At 54.0% G+C, this 20066-nt stretch overlaps 1 protein-coding gene across 1 annotated transcript; it reads left to right on the forward strand.

The window, feature by feature from the left end:
* The first annotated feature begins 6795 nt into the window (after positions 1 to 6795).
* KLHL21 (kelch like family member 21) lies at positions 6796 to 19840 on the forward strand. The gene is made up of 4 exons (XM_033228573.1): positions 6796 to 8275; positions 10658 to 11063; positions 14728 to 14800; positions 16815 to 19840. Exons 1-4 carry the CDS (start codon positions 7255 to 7257, stop codon positions 17106 to 17108), a joined length of 1794 nt encoding a protein of 597 aa, XP_033084464.1. The 5' UTR covers positions 6796 to 7254; the 3' UTR covers positions 17109 to 19840.
* Positions 19841 to 20066: the final 226 nt, after the last annotated feature.

Here is a 20066-nt window from a genome sequence, read left to right on the forward strand (position 1 = left end):
CCTCGGCCTCCCAAGGTGGTGGGATTACAGGCGTGAGCCACCACGCACAGCTTGTTTTTGTTTTTTTGAGACAGTCTTGCTCTGTTACCCAGGCTTGAGTGCAGTGGTGCGATCTGGGCTCACTGAAACCTCTGCTTCCCAGGTTCGAGTGATTCTCCTGCCTCAGCCTCCCAAGTAGCTGGGATTACAGGCGTGTGCCACCACACCTGGCAAATTTTTATTTATTTTTGTTTTTAAATTTTTTTATTTATTTTTTATTTTTTTATTTTTATTTATTTATTTTTTTTTTTGAGACACAATCTCGCTCTGTCGCCTGGGCTGGAGTGCAGTGGCCGGTTCTCAGCTCACTGCAAGCTCCGCCTCCCGGGTTTATGCCATTCTCCGGCCTCAGCCTCCGAGTAGCTGGGACTACAGGCACCCGCCACCTCGTCGGGCTAGTTTTTTTGTATTTTTTAGTAGAGACGGGGTTTCACTGAGTTAGCCAGGATGGTCTCGATCTCCTGACCTCGTGATCCGCCCGTCTCGGCCTCCCAAAGTGCTGGGATTACAGGCTTGAGCCACCACGCCTGGCCTGTTTTTAAATTTTTTTTAATTTTTATTATTTTTTATTTTATTTATTTTTTTTTTTTTGAGACGGAGTCTCGCTGTGTCACCCGGCTGGAGTGCAGTAGCGTGATCTCAGTTTACTGCAACCTCCGCCTCCCCAATTCAATCAATTCCTCTGTCTCAGCCTCCCGAGAAGCTGGGACTATAGACGCACGCCACCATGCCCAACTAATTTTTTGTATTTTAGTAGAGACAGGGTTTCACCATGTTGGCCTGGATGGTCTCCATCTTCTGACCTTGTGGTCCGCCCATCTCGGCCTCCCAAAATGCTGGGATTACAAGTGTGAGCCACGGCACCCGGCCTAATTTTTTGTATTTTTAGTAGAGACAGAGTTTCACCATGTTGGCCAAGCTAGTCTCAAACTCCTGACCTCAGGTCATCTGCCTGCCTCGGCCTCCCACAGTGCTGGGATTACAGGCGTGAGCCACTGTGCCCAGCCTCTTTTTTCTTTTTTTTTTTAAGCCTGGAGTGCAGTGGATCGAACACGGCTCACTAGTCACTGCACCCTAGGCCTCCTGAGCTCAGGTGATCCTCCTGCCTCAGCCTTCCTAGTAGCCGGGACCACAGGCATGCACCAGCACACCCAGCTTATTTTTGGATTTTTTTGTTTTGTTTTGTTTTTGTTTTTTTGAGACGGAGTCTCACTCTTTCGCCCAGGCTGGAGTGCAGTGGCGCCATCTTGGCTCACTGCAAGCTCCGCCTTCTGGTTCACGCCATTCTCCTGCCTCAGCCTCCGGAGTAGCTGGGACCACAGGCGCCCGCCACCACACCCGGCTAATTTTTTATATTTTTAGTAGAGACGGGGTTTCACTGTGTTAGCCAGGATGGTCTCAATCTCCTGGCGCCGTCATCTGCCCTCCTCGGCCTCCCAAAGTGCTGGTTATTTTTGTATTTTTTGTAGAGAAGGGATTTTGCCACATTGCCCAGGCTCATCTTGAACTCCTGGTCTCAAACGATCTCCCCACCTCAGCCTTCCAAAGTGCTGGGATTACGGGCATGAGCCATCATGCACAGCCCAGTATATTCTTAGGAATTCTTTTTACCCTCTGATTTCTACCTTGCTCACTTCCATTTCCAGGAGATGGGAAAAAAGTGAACATTCCACAAAATCTTGTTTTCAACTTTTAGTAACTTGAAAACTATGAATGTGTGTGAATCATTTGAAATCATTAATACTTTCTAGGCTATATATTTTCAGCGTTTCACATCGTGAATCTGACCCACACATAGAAGAATCAAATGAGTTTCTTGAGTTCATACTGGTAGAATACAAAGGTAATAGCTAGGCTGGGTGCGGTGGCTGACACCTGTAACGCCAGCACTTTGGGAGGCCAAGGCAGGCGGATCATGAGGTCAGGAGTTAGAGACCAGCCTTGCCAACACAGTGAAATCCCATCTCTACTAAAAAAATTAGCCAGGCATGGTGGCACGCACCTGTAGTCCCAGCTACTCAGGAGGCTGAAGCAGAAGAATCGCTTGAACCTGGGAGGCAGAGGTTGTGGTGAGCCGAGATGGCGCCACTGCACTCCAGCCTGGGCAGCAAGACTCTGTCTCAACAAATAAATAAATAAATAATAAAGATAATAGCTAAAGGCTGGGTGCTGTGGCTCACGCCTATAATCCCAGAACACTGGGAGGCCAAGGCAGATGGATCACTTGAGGTCAGGAGTTGGAGACTATCCTGGCCAACATGGCAAAACCATGTCTTTACAAAAAATACAAAAATCAGCTGGGCATGGTGACAAGTGCCTGTAATCCCAGCTACTCAGGAGGCTGAGGCAGGAGAATGGCTTGAACATGGGAGGTGGAGGTTGCAGTGAGCTGAGATCGTGCTACTGCACTCCAGCCTGGGGGATAGAGCAAGACTCTGTCTCAAAAAAAAAAAAAAAAAGATAATAACTAACACTATATGTCAAACACTGTTTAAATGTTTTTACTTACACGATCTCATTTATGTATGTAAATGCATTTAATAAATAGAGAATAGTGCAACATGGCCGGGCGCGGTGGCTCAAGCCTGTAATCCCAGCACTTTGGGAGGCCGAGACGGGCGGATCACGAGGTCAGGAGATCGAGACCATCCTGGCGAACACTGTGAAACCCCGTCTCTACTAAAAAATACAAAAAACTAGCCGGGCGAGGTGGCGGGCGTCTGTAGTCCCAGCTACTCGGGAGGCTGAGGCAGGAGAATGGCGTGAACCCGGGAGGCGGAGCTTGCAGTGAGCTGAGATCCGGCCACTGCACTCCAGCCCCGGCGACAGAGCAAGACTCCGTCTCAAAAAAAAAAAAAAAGAGAATAGTGCAACATGGCTTAAAGAAAAAACGTTTAGGTTGGGCACAATGGCTTATGCCTGTAATCCTGGCGGAGGCTGAGGTAGGCAGATCACCTGAGGTCAGGAGTTCAAGACCAGCCTGGCCAGCATGGTGAAACCCCATCTCTACAAAAAATAGAAAAAGTAGCCAGGTGTTGGGGTGCATGCCTGTAATCCCAGCTACTCCAGAGGCTGAGGCAGGAGAATCACTTGAACTCAGGAGGTGGAGGCTGCAGTGAGCCAAGGTCGAGCCACTGCACTCCAACCTGGGCGACAGAGGGAGACTTCGTCTCAAAAAAAAAGAAAAGAAAAATAAGTTATATATGGTGAGTGCATTATACACTATACCTTAGAAAACCTGGAATCTGAAAAAATCAGGGTATATGATACAAGAAAAGGCACAATAGCTGTGGACTTTATCGGGGCTAAGGGTTGTGTTCCTAAATATTCTTAAAGAAGAAAAAAGAATAACAACGCCTTTTTTTTTTTTTTTGAGACAGCGTCTTGCTCTGTCCTCCATGCTCAAGTGCCACGATTTTGGCTCACTGCAACTTCCGCCTCCTGGGTTCAAGTGATTCTCCTGCCTCAGCCTCCGAAGTAGCTGGGATAATAGATGTGTGCCACCACGCTTAGCTAATTTTTGTATTTTTAGTAGAGATGGAGTTTCACCATGTTGGCCAGGCTGTAAACAGCCACTTTTAAAATGACCTTAGGGTCTGGCATGGTGGCTTATGCCTGTAATCTCAGCACTTTGGCTCAGCACCAAGGCTGGAGGATTGCTTGAGTCCAGGAGTTTAAGAGCAACCTGGGTATCATAGCGAAACCCCATCTGTATAAAAAATTTAAAAAATTACCCAAGTGTGTTGGCTCATGCCTGTAGTCCCAACTCCTTGGGAGGCTGAGGTGGAAGGATCACCTGAGCCTGGGAGGCAGAGGTTGCAGTTAGCTGAGATTGCGCCACTGTACTGCAGCCTGGGCAACAGGGAGATCCTGTCTCAAAAAGTAACATGGCCGGGCGAGGTGACTCATGCCTGTAATCCCAGCACTCTGGGAGGCCAAGGCGGGTGGATCATCCGAGGTCAGGAATTTGAGAACAGCCTGACCAACATGGAGAAACCCTGTCTCTACTAAAAATACAAAAGTAGCCGAGAGTGGTGGCGCACGCCTGTAATCCCAGCCACTCAAGAAGGCTGAGGCAGGAGAATTGCTTTAACCCAGGAGGCGGAGGTTGCGGTGAGCCGAGATCGCACCACTGCACTCCAGCCTGGGCGACAGAGCGAGACTCCGTCTCCAAAAAAAAAAAAAAAAGGTAACATGATTTTAGTCACCTCTTGCTCTGTCTGCCTTAAATTAGAATTTAAATACCAAAATTAAGTTGTTTTTTTTAAAATAATATTATTTGTTAAATAACATCACAGATTAAATCACTTTTTAATTTTTAGCCTCAGAATGTTCAGGTAAATCACATTATCTTAAGTTACTTAGGTAATGACCATTTTTGTAATTTTAATTTTTTTTTTTTTTTGAGATGGAGTCTCACTCTGTTGCCCAGGCTGGAGTGCAGTGGTGCGATCTCGGCTCACTGCAACCTCCTCCTCCTGGGTTCAAGCTTGAAGTGTTTGAACCCGGAGGCAGAAGTTGCAATGAGCTCAGATCATGCCACTGCACTACAGAGTGAGACTCCGTCTCAAAAAACAAACAAACAACATTTCATCTAGGTGGTTATGTTCATTTTGTTTTTGCTTGCCTGCATTCTCTTTCTGTATTACACGTACATTATCTGTTAACTTAAGTTCAAAATAAAATTAAGAATTCATATCTTGAGAAAAGAAGTATTTCATTGATAACCCAGGCCTACCAGGCATGTGAAACCTTGTATATATATATAGCTAAGTCAACAAAGGAATGTGGTGAGAAAAGAAAGGAACCAATTTAGACCTATCAGCTGTGTTAGGAATATTGAATAACCTACTAACCCAGGCATGCTATTTAGCTCTTTCTTTTTTTTAGGGGTGGGGCAGGCAGAGTGGGAGCAGTGGAACAATGACAGCTCACTGTTACCTGGGCTTATGTGATCGTCCCACTTCAACCTCCCAAGTAGCTGAGACTACAGGTGCATGCCACTACGCCTGGCTAATTTGAAAACTTTTTGTTGAGACTCAAAATATTGGGTCTCACTATGTTGCCCAGGCTGGTCTCAAACTCCTGGCCTCAAGAAATCCTCTTGCCCCAGCCTCATCCTCCGAGTAACTGGGATTACAGGCGTGCGCGACCGCACCCAGCTAATTTGTTTTATTTTTAGTAGAGACAGGGTTTCGCCATATTGGCCAGGCTGGTCCGGAACTCCCCATCTCAGGTGATCCACCCACCTCGGCCTCCCAGAGTGCTGGGATGACAGGCGTGAGCCACTGCGCCTGGCCGAAAATGTTAACTTCGTAATTTTTTTTAGGCATATAAATACATATAACAATTTGGGTGATACAATGAGTTATCTGATTTTTCACTTTATAGCTTGAACAACTTTCCATTTAAATAAATACATCATTATTCAAGGCTACATAGTAAGACTGAAAAATGACATTTAAAAATAACCTGTTATTGGGAATACAGAAGAACCGTACTCAATCCTCAACTATGGAAACATTATTGACTTAATCATTGGACTTATGCAAGATGGGTAAGCTGACCCGGGGGACGGGAGTTCATTTCCCTACAGACATTCCACTTCCTGGCTACTCAGGCTTTCTTGTCACAAAGCCTGTGCAAGGAAGCTATTGGCCCTGCTCCTGGGCCCAGGAATGCTGCCGCTGCCTTGAATAGCTGTGTGAACAGTCCTTCTATGGGCAACAGGCAGCCCGCCTGGGTACCTGAATGTTTTCTGATTTGGGCCTGTGCTGCCCATGCTCACCCTGAAATTCAGACCAGATGCATTCTTATGGCAAAATGACGTGAAACTTGAAGTAGAAGAGAAAGCCTGCGGTTCTCATTTCAGAGGTGGAATAAAAACAAAATGTCTTCTAGAAAGGCTGCGCGGACCTAGACCTCGCTGGAACCAGGGAATGATAGCCAGCTCCCATGCGCCTGGCCTGCTCTGGGACCCACGTGGGCGGGCGCCTTCCTCAGGAATGCGTTCTCAAAGGCCCACCGGGTGTAGGGGGGGCTGGAAAATGCACAAACTCAAGTGTCCTCTGCAAAGCAGCAGTGCTGGTGGTGAAATAGGGGTCTTTTCTAAAACTGAGCAAAGCCTACCTTCCACTGAAGAAAAAATGGCTTCCATGGGAGGGCTCTTTTTTCCCTACAAGTGACATTCAAAGAGGTGCTGTCTCTATGGGAGCTAAAACAAGGGCGATTCCTTCTTTCACCATTCCCCACCACAATACAAGTGAAGGGAGGACTGTGCTGAGTGGCATCATCTCCTAGTTTCAAGGCGGTCTCCCATCTGACTTTGAGCCCTCGCTCTTTGTACCCAGTTCCCCTCTCATGGAGTCCGAGCAGCTGCTGCAGGGAGGCCCGGGAGCCCCTCGGGCGGGCAACCCGGGAGCCGGCAGCTGCGCCGCAGGCTCTGAAACTACAACTGCGCCTGAAGCCGACTAAAGTTAACGCCTGTGTGGTCGAGTCAGAAGCTCCTGCAGGAACACAGGAATGGGGCCGACTACTGGAATCCGGCCCCGAGTCACTTATAAATGCGCCAAGAAAAAAAGTCATCGAAAAACTTTATACGCGTTCTTGCTTTGGTCCAGAATGCTAAAAAGCCTATCCTTTGAGTGTGTCCCGTGATGGGGTTAACTAGCAACCCCTGAAACTAGTGGAACTCAAAAAGCAAAACAAAAAGCCATTGTACCCAGCCGCCCCAGGACCTGGGCCGGCGCCCTTGGGACGTCTGGCGTGAAAGGAGGGGTGGCTTTGGTTTCTGGGCCGAGCTCGCCTCTCCCGGGTTGGGTTCAGCAGCCGGGCCGGGTGGGTCATGGGCAACCCCGGGAGGCCCCCGGTCCCGGCGCACGGCGAAGCCGCCCTCGGAGCTGGCACTTGTCACTCACTGTCCCCGGCCCGGGTGTCAGCTGGAAGACGCGGAAGGGCGGAGGGAGGGAGCGGACGGCGGTGACTCATACTGTGGAGCCGGGGGCGGGCGCTGCGCCGGTGGCGGGCGAGCCCGCGCTCGCTGGGGGAGGCAGCGCCGGACACGGAGGGGTTAAGGGGGCGGTGCCGACGTCTCCCCGCCCATCCCGCCCCTCGAGGGCAGCGGCGCTCCGCCCTATTTATAGCAGCGGTGCCGGGCGCGTCGCGTTTCTCCGCAGGCCCCGGCCGCGGCGTCACCGGCAACGTAGCGAAGGTGCTATGGAGCGGCCGGCTCCCCTAGCCGTGCTGCCTTTCTCGGACCCCGCGCACGCCCTGAGCCTGCTGCGCGGCCTGAGCCAGCTCCGCGCCGAGCGCAAGTTCCTGGACGTGACCCTGGAGGCGGCGGGCGGGCGCGACTTCCCGGCTCACCGGGCGGTGCTGGCCGCCGCCAGCCCCTACTTCCGCGCCATGTTCGCGGGGCAGCTGCGCGAGAGCCGCGCCGAGCGGGTGCGCCTGCACGGAGTGCCTCCCGACATGCTGCAGCTGCTGCTCGACTTCAGCTACACGGGCCGCGTGGCGGTAAGCGGCGACAACGCCGAGCCGCTGCTGCGCGCCGCCGACCTGCTGCAGTTCCCGGCCGTGAAGGAGGCGTGCGGCGCCTTCCTGCAGCAGCAGCTCGACCTGGCCAACTGCCTGGACATGCAGGACTTTGCCGAGGCCTTCAGCTGCTCGGGGCTGGCGAGCGCGGCGCAGCGCTTCATCCTGCGCCACGTGGGCGAGCTGGGCGCCGAGCAGCTGGAGCGGCTGCCACTGGCGCGCCTGCTGCGCTACCTGCGGGACGACGGGCTATGTGTGCCCAAGGAGGAGGCCGCCTACCAGCTGGCGCTGCGCTGGGTCCGCGCTGACCCGCCGCGCCGCGCCGCCCACTGGCCGCAGCTGCTGGAGGCCGTGCGCCTGCCCTTCGTGCGCCGCTTCTACCTGCTGGCGCACGTCGAGGCCGAGCCGCTGGTGGCGCGCTGCCCACCCTGCCTGCGCCTGCTGCGCGAGGCGCGCGACTTCCAGGCGGCGCGCTACGACCGCCACGACCGCGGGCCCTGCCCCCGAATGCGTCCTCGCCCCTCCACCGGTCTCGCCGAGATCCTCGTGCTCGTGGGTGGCTGCGACCAGGACTGTGACGAGCTGGTCACTGTCGACTGCTACAACCCGCAGACGGGCCAGTGGCGCTACCTGGCCGAATTCCCAGACCACCTGGGCGGGGGCTACAGCATCGTGGCGCTGGGCAATGACATCTACGTGACGGGTGAGTGAGCCAGGGGCTGGCTAGGCTCTCTGGGGTTAAGCCCCGCCAGTACGGGAGCCCAGCTACTCGCGGGGGAAACGCACAGAGCCTGGAATCCTAGGGCCTCACCTGAGTCCATGCTGGGGCCCTGGTGACTACATTTATCTGGGCTATACTTTCAACCTTGAAGAAGGGCCCCTTGTGTGAGCCGGGACAAGTAGCTGCTTGTGGGTCTCTGTGTCCCGTGCGGCCGGGGCTGCCAGGCTGAGCCAACTCCGTGCCCCGGAGGTGCCTCCCCACTTGGTTGGAAGATACTGGGGCATTCACCCCGCACAATGGGTGCTTTCTTTTTCTGCTTAAGGAATCCAGGGACAGGCAGGAGGCCGACGCCCGGTGAGGCATCTGTTCCCCACAAGCCGGGGAATTTCTCTCTCCCTGCTGAGCCACAGCGGGCCCCCTGACTCACTCTTTGTCACCGGTGACAAAGTTCCCTTGGGCTTGCACCTAGGCTCTGTGCTCTGGTCACATGGTGTTTAGGCTGAACTCCCCAGAGACTGTAAACATGGTCACATGTTAAGAGGTTTTCTTCCAGTTACTTGGCCCAAACCCCAAAACACTGCCGAGTCATGGTAGGCGGGTCCCAATCCGACTGAGTTTGGGCTTCTACAGTTTTTATTCAAGATAAATCCCAGTTCAAACCCGAGGCTACCTCCTTTGCTGGGGTGAGGAAGGGCGGTCTCTGTGACTGCTATATAAGGAAAGAACCCACCAGGCAGGCATGTGAGGCGGTTATCAGGCAAGGAGGTGGGGACTGGGATGTCACAGCTGCCGTGCCCAGCCTTGCTTGTTCGCGAGAGAGCCCACTCTGGGACGTGCTCCGAGTTCCCGTGGGGCTCTGAGGTGTCAGGGGACAGTTGCTGGGCTCTGTTGCCACAACTTCCTTAGCCTGCAGCTCTGAGTCCAGCCTCTACTGGATTCTGCCGGAATCTGTGCCTCTTTTCAATCCGAGGTTGTCCCCAAGTTGATTGGGGACTGTGTCCCTTCCCTCTCCCCAAAGTCTGACTAGTGGCTTTGAGCAGAGAATTCCTTCCCGGAACTGGTGAGACTGGCCCCAGCTTTCTGCACACCCTTCCATAAATGTCCCAGCAGAGCAGTTAATCCCTCGGGTTTAGGCAGGTGGCTGGGTCATTCCTTTCAGCTGCCTTTCACACAGCTCCATGGAAGGGAGTAGGCCGGCAGAGCTCACTTCCTAAGAACAAGAACTTGCTCTTCTCGCTTTAGCGCTCAGGGCTGTGAAACAGAATGTCCTGTATGCTGTGTCCTGTGGCGCCAGCCTGGGAGGCCAAGGGGTACACCCCCAGGATGCTTGGGTTCCCTTCATGTCCTGGGGTTTCTAACAGACCTGGTGTAATTTATGATTACAGCCAGTACTACTTTTTATTTTTAGCTTTTTATTGAAGTTAAAAATACAGGGCCGGGCGCAGTGGCTCTTTGTAATCCCAGCACTTTGGGAGATCAAGGTGGGTGGATCTCTTCAGCTCAGGAGTTCAAGACCTGCCTGGGCAACATGGCGAAACCCCGTCTATACAAAAAACATAAAAATTAGCCGGGTGTGGCGGCGCTTCCCTGTTGTCCCAGCTACTCGGGAGGCTGAGGTGGGAGGATTGCTTGATCCCAGGAGGTGGAGATTGCAGTAAGCTGAGATCATGCCACTGCACTCCAGCCTGGGTGACAGGCAAGACTCTCTCTCAAAAATTAATAATAATAATACAGGTAGAAGAGTATGTATGTACATGTGTGTGTATATGTGTGTGTGTGTGTATATATATACGTATATAAAATGCTTACACAGCTTCATGGATTTTTCTAAACCAAACACAGCTTTGTAACCTGCACCAGAATCAAGAAGTGGCCTCGCAGTGTAGTGTTAGGTCTCTTGCTTACAGCAGGAAGTGGGTTTCCGCTCATCTTGTCCTGACAGAACCTTGCTTAGAGGGTGCCCAGGAAGCCTAGGAGTTAGTGAGCAAGTCCCTGTGCACCCTACCGACAAGCTCTGTGGCTCCCCAGGAGAACTGTCCCAAGGCCCAGGGCTTTGGTCTGCTGATGTGTATGCATGGCTGTGGGGCAGTGTCGAGAGGAGGCTGCTGGATTCTTCACCGTGGCACCCAAGACCTTTGTTTGGTAGAGGCTTGGTGGCAGTCATCTTGCTGGGCAGTGGTCAGCGTGTGCTTTGCCTTAGCCACAGCATGGGGCCTGGGCTTTGGGGAGAGGATGTGTGTCAGGGGTGAAGTCCAGTGATGTTAATTCCTCCCAAGAGAGAGGCCCTCGCTGAAGTTTGGGAGGGTGCAGTTGGGTGACTCACCTCGAGTGGGCTGACCATCTGTCCATCATGCGTCCTGGCAGGTGGGTCCGATGGCTCCCGGCTCTATGACTGCGTGTGGAGGTACAACTCGAGCGTGAACGAGTGGGCAGAGGTGGCACCCATGCTGAAGGCCCGCGAATACCACAGCTCCTCTGTGCTGGACGGACTGCTGTATGTGGTAGCCGCCGACAGCACCGAGCGCTATGATCACACCACCGACTCCTGGGAGGCCCTGCAGCCCATGACCTACCCCATGGACAACTGCTCCACCACCGCCTGCCGTGGCCGGCTCTATGCCATCGGCTCCCTGGCGGGCAAGGAGACCATGGTGATGCAGTGCTACGACCCGGACACCGACTTGTGGTCGCTGGTGGATTGCGGCCAGCTCCCGCCCTGGTCCTTCGCCCCCAAGACTGTGACTCTAAATGGACTCATGTACTTTGTCAGGTGAGTTCCAGGTGCCGAGCCCCACTGTGTGTTTGGCGGCTCTTACCAGGCCCTGTGCTGAGCACATCGTGGCTGGTCTCCCTTTCTACAGATGAGAAACTGAGGCCTAGCTGGGGTCGGAGCCTGGGTCTGGCTCTTTTTGTTTTGTTTTTGATTTGTTTTGTTTTGTTTTCCAGACAGAGTCTAGCTCTGTCGCTCAGGCTGGAGTGCAGTGGTGCCATCTCGGCTCACTACAAGCTCCGCCTCCCGGATTCTTGGCATTCTCCTGCCTCAGCCTCCAGAGTAGCTGGGACTACAGGCGCCCGCCACCACGCCCGGCTAATTTTTTTGTATCTTTAGTAGAGACGGGGTTTCACTATGTTAGCCAGGATGGTTTCGATCTCCTGACCTCGTAATCCGTACGCCTCCGCCTCCTAAAGTACTGGGATTACAGGCATGAGCCACCGCGCCCAGTCTGTTTTTTTTTTTTTTTTTTTTTTTTTTTGAGACGAGAGTTTCGCTTTTGTTGCCAAGCTGGAGTACAGTGGCGCAATCTTGGCTCACTGCAACCTCTGCCTCCCGAGTTCAAGCCATTCTCCTGCCTCAGCCTGCCAAGTAGCTGGGGTTATAGGTATGCACCACCATGCCCGGCTAATTTTTGTATTTTTAGTAGAGACAGAGTTTCTCCATGTTGGTCAGGCTGGTCTAGAACTTCTGACCTCATATGATCCGCCTGCCTCAGCCTCCTAAAGTGCAGGGATTATAGGCATGAGCCACAGCGCCTGGCTTTGTTTTTTTCTTGGAAATGAAACAATTTTTTTTTTTTTTTTTTTTGAGACAGAGTCTCGCTCTGTCGCCAGGCTGGAGTGCAGTGGTGCAGTCGTGGCCCACCGCAGCCTCGACCTCCTGGGCTCAAGCAGTCCTCCCACCTCAGCCTCCCAGGTAGCTGGGACCGCAGACATGCGCCACCACACCTGGCTAAGTTTTTGTAGAGACAGGGTCTCGCTGTATTGCCCAGGCTGGTCTCAAAATTCCTGGCCTCAAATGATCCTCCCGCATTTCCCGCCTCCCAGAGTGTGGGGATTGTAGGCGTGAGCCCCACATCCAGCCAGGCCGGGTGTTTCGGAGCCCAGACTGCTTGTTCCATTCCTCTGGGTGTAAGGAAAACCCCAGGCTTTCTTTTAAGGGATTTCACGGGTGGTGGAGTTGGGCTTTTCCAGCAAGAGCAGGCTGTAGCCTGGGCAGCACGGAGCAGAGACAGGCAGCCTGTGGGTCATCATGTGTCTCCTGGCCTTGATGACCTCTCTGGTCACAGCCAAATGCTGCCTCTGACTGGTTGGTGGGCATCAATGATGGCACGGGGCAGACCCTGCCTACTATCCTCTGCTGCTTGTTCACACATCCTGCTGCTCCCTCCCAGCCTAGAGCCTGCCTGAAGCTCTGGGTCCAGGTGGGCAGGGGAGGAACTGAATGACAGTCCCCACTGTGCCCTTTTGGTCTGGGGCATTGAATGGGGAGCTTGGGGGATGGGAGCTCCCTGCTCCTCGGCCTCCTGCCTCATACCGCCAGAGCCGCCCTGGCCTTGGCGTATGCCCCACCGTCCCCCCAGGCAGGAGGCTCCTTACCAGGCTTTGGAGTGACCACCAAGAAGAACGGGTGGCATTGCTTCTCATGCAAGTAGCTGGGCACCACCATGTGCCCAGAACCAATGGTCTTGCTCTGAGAAAGCCCTCGAATCTCAGCCAGCTCTGGTCCCATTATGAAACATCATCTGACCCTTTGCCCAGCTCTCCCTCCCTCAAGTTGTGAAGGTGTCTTCAAAGAGGGGGTGGAGATGGCTATAAATACAACTTATCAGAGCGCCAGAGCCTTCCTTTCAGCCCCTAGGCAGTGGTGCCAGGCCCTGTGCCTTTGAGAGTCCTCCTCCCCTCCCCCATCTGTCCCCAGGGAGGTCTACCTGCTGGGTTAACCTTCCCACAGGGAAGCATGAGGGTCTGCCTCCCACCATCCCCCCACCCCACCCACTGCTAGCCGTTACAGGGGTTTCCTGAGCCACCTGCGCATGTGGGAGGAAGCGGTGCTCTGGAAAGGCTGCATCCGTTCATCTTACTAATGTGACCTGTGTCAGAGGACAGAGGAGGGGCGCCCAGGCTCGGCCTGAGTGGAGGCTGCTTGAGCCCGAAAGAGAAGGCTAGGCATGCAGGGGCCCTGCCTCTCACTTTGGGATCAAGACCCTTCAACTTCATCTGGTCCCCCCAGGGTATTTGTCCCAGTGTCACCTTGTCTGTGCACTTTGACTCTTCAAGAGCCACATAACCCTCTGCCCAGAACACCACCTGTCTTTGGGCAGCTTGTGCCTAGGATGTGCCATTTTCAGGGAGGCCACAGCCTCAGCCGTTGTCCATGTGACCCACAAATGACCTGGGCCTCCCTCCCCTTGGTTCTGGTACAAGATGGCTCCTTGGCTGGGGTGTAATAGCGCCCTCTGGGAATGCTGGCGAGCTCTGTCCAACCTCTGGGCTGTGGTTTGCAAGTCTCTGCTGGGGAAAGAGAAGGCAGCCTAGCAGGTTCCAGTGTTTAATCACCACCACCACCACCACTATAGGGCCCCCAAACTGAGGGTGGCTTTGACATTTTGAAATGATTGGAGGCAAGAAATCAAGACAAGAATAACATTTCAAGTTAGACGAGATGTAAATGTCTGTCCATGGATAAAGTTTTCTTGGCTCACAGCCAGCCTTGTGTCTATGCATTGTCTGTGGCTGGTTTTGTGCGGCAGTGTCAGGTTCACAACTACTATTATTTGTCTTGTAGTATCTTTGCATTTCTTTTTTTTTTGTTTTTGAGACGCAGTCTCACTGTCACCCAGGCTGGAGTGCAATGGCACACTCTTGACTCACTGCAATCTCCGCCTCCCAGGTTCAAGCGATTTTCCTGCCTCAGCCTCCCGAGCAGCTGGTATTACAGGCACGCGCCACCACACCTGGCTCATTTTTGTATTTTTAGTAGAGATGGGATTTCACCATGTTGGCCAGGCTGGTCTCGAACTCCTGACCTCAGGCACTCCACCCGCCTCAGCCTCCCAAAGGGCTGCATTGCAGGCGTGAGCCACAGTGCCTGGCCTAATCTTGGCTTTTCAAGGCTGTGCCTTTGAGCCTTTTACTCTGGGGATATAAAGGGTGTCAGATGAAATTGAAGGGTCTTGACCCCAAAGTGAGAGGCACTTGAATATGGTAGTGAACAGGACAGGGTCGGGGCTCACGGTGATATTGGGGACAGTGGCAAGGAGTGTTCCAGGGCACGTGAGGATGCACAGTGGAGCAAGGAGCCTTTTTTAAGATCTGAAGGGAGCTGCTGTAGCCTTGGGGGGTGGGGGACAGCCACCTTGGTACTGGGTGATGGGGAGGCACTGAATGGGCTTCAAGTACTCAGAAGCCTGATCTTCAGGTTTGGGAGTGAGGATTCTGGCCCTGGAGGCCTGGCCGAGTGGGCACAGGGGACTGAAATTGGCTCCTAAGAGCTGGGGATGAAGCCTACCTTGCAAGGGTGCTGCTGGATGGCATCAGAAAGATCCAGGTCACTGGAGGAGTCAGTGACTCAGGGGAGGACTCCACTCCAGAGCTGCACACCTGAGGGCACTTCCTCCTGGCTCTGAGCAGTCGTCCTCCTGCTGCCCCCTCCACAGGGACGACTCCGCCGAGGTGGACGTGTACAACCCGACGAAGAACGAATGGGACAAGATCCCGTCCATGAATCAGGTAAATGCAGGCGGGCCAGTGTTGGAAGCACAGGCTGGTCCTGATTTTGCAACCCCAGTGTCATGATGAGTGTTTGGGATCCACAGCCATGATGGGTGGGTCTCATTTCAGTTAATAGAAGGCTGCTCTTATCCTCATTCTGCACTTGAGGCTCACTCCCTGAGACATAGACGTTCAGTAATATCCCAGGATGACACAGCTTAGCACGCATTTGAGCAGTGTTTACTGAGTATCTACTGTAAGCCAGAGAGCAGAAGGAAGTGAGGGAGCAAGGCATGCAGTCATCTGGAGTCACCTGTTCCAGAGAGGGACAGCAGGTACAGAGGCCCTGCACCAGGGCAGTGGCTCAATTTTGGCTCACTGCAAGCTCCGCCTCCCAGGTTCACGCCATTCTCCTGCCTCAGCCTCCCGAGTAGGTGGGTCTATGGGCGCCCGCGACTGTGCCCAGCTAATTTTTTGTATTTTTAGTAGAGATGGGGTTTCACTGTGTTAATCAGGATGGTCTTGATCTTCTGACCTCATGATCCCCCCGCCTCAGCCTCCCAAAGTGCTGGGATTACAGGCATGAGCCACCGCACCTGGCCTTACCTTTTTTATTTTTGAGACAGGGTCTTGCTCTGTCACCCAGGCTGGAGTGCAGTGGTGCAATCATGGCTCACCGCAGCCTCTACCTCCTGGACTCAGGCAGTCCTCCCACCGCACCTTGAATAGCTGAGACTACAGGCGTGTGCCACCACACCCAGTTATTTTTTTTTTTTTCTCATATGTAGATACTAAAGAATATTCTTAAAATTTTTGTAGAGGCAGGGTCTTGCTGTGTTACCCAGGCTGGTCTCAAACTCCTGGCCTCAAATGACCCTCCTGTTTCAGCCTCCCAAAGTGCTGGGATTACAGGCGTGAACCACCATGCCCAGCTGGTTCCTGAGGAACTCACTGTGGGAATACTGCTTTTTTCTTTTTTTTTTTCTTTTGAGACAGAGTCTCGCTCTGTCGCTCAGGCTGGGGTGCAGTGGCCCGATCTCGGCTCACTGCAAGCTCCATCTCCCAGGTTCCTGCCGTTCTCCTACCTCAACCTCCCAAGTAGCTGGGACTACAGGCGCCCACCACCACGCCCAGCTAATTTTGTTTTTGTATTTTTAGTAGAGAGGGGATTTCACTGTGTTAGCCAGATGGTCTGGATCTCCTGACCTTTTGATCCCACCCGGCTCAGCCTCCCAAAGTGCTGGGATTACAGGCGTGAGCCACCATGCCCAGCCCACTGTGGGAATACTTCTATTAAGCACCTACTGTGTGTTCTGAATAGGACAGCCAGGGTCCACTCCTTCTCTCTGAGCTTGTTGAGAAGAGGGGTGCCCTACCTGACAGTGTGATGGGACGGGGAGGCCTCAATGCCATTTGGCCATGTGAGCAATCTCAGTCCAAGGTACACATTATACTGCCTACAGCCTTCTTTCCTATGTCTTCCAGCGTTTCCAAACCCACACTCTGTGATATCTAGCCTCACAGCTTACACCGCAGCTTAATGTCCTTGCAGTTAAGATACCCAGCTTTCTGTTTTCCCCACAGTAAGCTGCACATAGTCATAGCGAATTTGGGAAAGATAGAAGGAATCATCCAGCCTTGTGGTTCAGAGCCCAGCTCTGCCAGAGTCAGCCATGCAAGCCTCAGTTTTCCCATCTGTAACATGGGGAGCAGAGCACTGCCCAGCCCAGAGGGCCACTGCAGAGATTCTGAGAGAGAACCTCGGAAGCACTGCTCAGCACCACCTGCACACGGGGAGGCCTGGCACTGCAGCGGGCACCCTCATCACCATAGGGAAGGCCCAGCTGCCCCCGGGGAGGCCTGTTCTCCTAGGCAGGGTGTGGGAAAGGAGTTGGCCTCTGCTGCTTCCTGGGAGAGCCAAGGCCACCCCGTGGGGTGCTGACGGGGAAGCCTTGTCTCCAGTGGTTCCCCAGGTGGGGCCTTGCCCTACCCCCTCCTCTGGCCTCCACTCACTCATCCCTTTGACCCACAGGTGCACGTTGGGGGCAGCCTGGCTGTCCTTGGGGGAAAGCTGTACGTCTCTGGGGGATATGACAATACATTTGAGCTCTCGGACGTGGTAGAGGCCTATGACCCAGAGACTCGCGCATGGAGCGTGGTGGGGCGGCTCCCAGAACCCACCTTCTGGCATGGCAGCGTCAGCATCTTCCGCCAGTTCATGCCCCAGACCTTCTCAGGTGGGCGCGGCTTCGAGTTGGACAGTGGCAGCAATGACATGGACCCGGGCCGACCCCGGCCGCCGCGGGACCCTGACGAGCTGCACTAGCCCCGGTCTGGCCCTGCATGGGCCTTGGTGCAGGTAACTGGCACCTCTGCGGGGCAGTGCCCCACTCCTTTGTGCACGAGGACAGGTTGGGCTCACAGGAGGAGCACAGGCTCTTGGGTGGCCGAGCAAGCCCAGGATCCATTACCTGGAAGGTTTCTGTGCCTTGAGAGCCTAAATCTGAGGCCATCGGGAACGCCCTTTCCGCAGTTGAGGAAGAGCTACCTTCCTGCTGGCACGTTTCTGGGTCTTGGAGGTCACCCCCACCCTGCGGATCACAGCTCACCCACGCGGCGCACACCCCTCCTGCTGCTGTCATCTGCACCTACTTGCTCCCATGTTGGGAGAGGAGGACAACTTGGGAGGGATGCGTGAAGGGAGGAGGGGTCCTCCCATGAGGCTGAGGATGGCCTGAACCTGAAACAGCAGACCAGGCACCAGGCAGAGGCTGAAGTGGGGTCCCAAATTCCACATCCAGAGGTGTGGGGAGCCTGCCTCCCTAGCTCCTGGCCCCTGCCAAGGGCTTACATCAAAACACCTCGGAGTGCGGGTCTCCAGAGGCTGCACCCAGGACAGTGGGACATGAGCAGGGGTGTGGGCTGGGAGGGTGAAGAGGATGTGGCCATATCAGATGCTGGACCTCCCCTGCCATAGCCCCCCGCTCCCGCCCCCTGACTGGCTGTTGTGTCCTCACCTCTCACCCTATCCTTCACCGGCCGGGGACAGAAGCCCAGGGGAGGTGTCAGCGCTCCTGAAAGGTCATAGCTCCTTCCCAGGAGGCGGTCATTGACACCCAGCCAAGCAGACAGCTGCGGGTGCCCAAGCCCTTGCTGGACCTGCGCATGAAGAGTCCCACCACTTCCAAAGGAAGTCCTGGGTAGGAGGTGGCCTTGGTGGTTGGTTCCAAAGTGGAAAATGCTTGCAGTTTGACCTTAGAAGAAGAAGTGGGAAGGAGAGGGAGCTCTACGGGGTCAGCTTTGTTCCATTTTTCGAGTCTAGAAAGTCCTGTCGCCAAAGCTTTCTGCAGGAGCTCCTGGGCGAAGGCCGCAGCTTGGCGGCCCCTGGTTTTCTTAGAAATGGTCAGTTTCCCCTCCAAGTACCCAAAGTAGCCGTGGCTTGAGTTTTTGTCTTTGCCTTCCTTTTCAGAGAAGAGGGCGTTTAGACTGCATCTTCCTCGTTAAAGAAAATTAAAGCAAATGTGTGTTGCCTTTTCTAGTGAACTAACTTGTAGAGATGTTCTCAGCAGGAAGACAGTCTTAGCACTGTCACTTAGATTGCACTTAAGACCCTTGTGCTGGCCAGATGGCATGGCTGGTTGCCTTAATATGTCCCCTAGGAAGGGCTAGGGGACACCTGACAGGGCTGCCTGGCCTCTCCCTCGTGCTCTTGAAGAGCCCAGTCCATACACTGTGGATGTCATTGCTGTCGGGTTAGAAAGTCTTGTCCTAGAACGCCCTGGCTGGTGTGGTTACAGTTCGTGGCGGCTCTTGTCCCTTGAGTCATGGTCATCTCCCAGCACCTGCTGTGTACCAGGTGCTGGTCGGAAGGCCGAGGATGGGGGCCCAGCACTGTCCAGGCCTGCTGGGACCTGGCTGAGAGTCCTGTGGGCAGCGTGGAACATGCAGCTGGGCTTCCTGCGACCAGGCGCCCTCTGGCATGGTTGCTTGCCCTGTGCCCTGGGCCTTTTCCTGCCTTCCTCCTTCCTCTGCTCCCTTGGGGCTACCCCTTGGCCTCTCCTGGTCTGTGCAAACTCCCTCAGGGAGCTTCCCTGCCCTGGAGCACTCACTTAACTTCCTAGGGGACTGCTGAGCCCATCCAGAGGTTGTTGGAGCTCAGTGGGGCAGCTTGTCTCCCTTGGCAGCAGGGGCATAAGGGCTGGGTTTGGCCATACAAGGTTGGCTATGCCCTCAATCCCTGACTGTCCCAGGCACTGAGCTCAGCACCCAAGGAAGGACATGCTGTCCAGACTGTGTGATGACTGCCGGCACAGGGCATCTCAGGCAGGCTGGGCTGTGAGGCCTTGCCTCTGCGGAAGAGAACTCTGGGTTCCTGTTTTCTCACTCACTCTTTGCGGCTTTGCTGTGGTTGGCAGCTGCCGTACTCCAGGCCTGTGGTGGCCACTCAGACCGGCTGTGGTGCGAGCCAGTGCAGGAGAGCTGGGTTTGGGATTGTACCCTTTCCTGTGTCTGTCCTCCGGACCTGCCCAGGTCTCCACCATCAGGACCCCGTCTTTGGGTTTAGAAGACCAAGTATGGGGAAGAGCAGGCACCAGCCTCTGCAGCAATGGGTCCCTCTAGCCTGTGGACACCAGCTGAGGGATCCAAGGTCAGGCCCTCTCCTTTCCCCAGGTCCCCTCTGCTGTGGGTTCTGGGCTGTCATGTCCCCACCACTTAAGGATGTCTTCACACTGACTTCAGGACAGATGCTGGGAAGCCTGGGCATGGCCACGTGTTATGTGTACAGAATTTTGTCTACAGCACAAATTAAGTTATGTAAACACAGTGACTGGTATTTAATGCTGATCTACTATAAGGTATTCTATATTTATACGACTTTAGAGACGCGTATGTAATAAAGGACGCCCTCCCTGCAGTGTCCACATCCAGTTCACCCCAGAGGGTCGGGCAAGTTGACATATTTATTTTTGTCTATTCTGTAGGCTTCCATGTCCAGAATCCTGCTTAAGGTTTTGGGGTACCTTCAGTACTTTTTGCAATAAAAGTATTTCCTATCCATTTGGGGTCACTGCCTTTGTCCTCCTGCTACTGTCTTCTGGGACTCCTTTGGGCTGAGGCCAGATGTCGGGGGAATAGGCAGCATGGAGTCGAGGGCTCACACTGAGGGTCTTAAAAAGCCTTCCAGGCCCTTTCTCATCTCAGATTGTAGCAAGAGATGAAGCACTGGAAAAGACATGCCCGAGAGGCAGGGTGTGGTGGCTCACACCTGAGATCCCAGTGCTTT

This window comes from Trachypithecus francoisi, unplaced genomic scaffold (genome assembly GCF_009764315.1).
Source record: "Trachypithecus francoisi isolate TF-2019V2 unplaced genomic scaffold, Tfra_2.0 Lachesis_group12, whole genome shotgun sequence".
NCBI lineage: Eukaryota > Metazoa > Chordata > Mammalia > Primates > Cercopithecidae > Trachypithecus > Trachypithecus francoisi.

Bases quoted from the DNA above. Each gene is read 5' to 3' on its own strand.
- KLHL21 (XM_033228573.1), top strand. From the start codon at position 7,255: ATGGAGCGGCCGGCTCCCCTAGCCGTGCTGCCTTTCTCGGACCCCGCG. The intron at 11,064-14,727 runs GTGAGTTCCAGG...CCCCCTCCACAG, and splicing joins GGACTCATGTACTTTGTCAG to GGACGACTCCGCCGAGGTGG. The intron at 14,801-16,814 runs GTAAATGCAGGC...TTTGACCCACAG, and splicing joins AGATCCCGTCCATGAATCAG to GTGCACGTTGGGGGCAGCCT.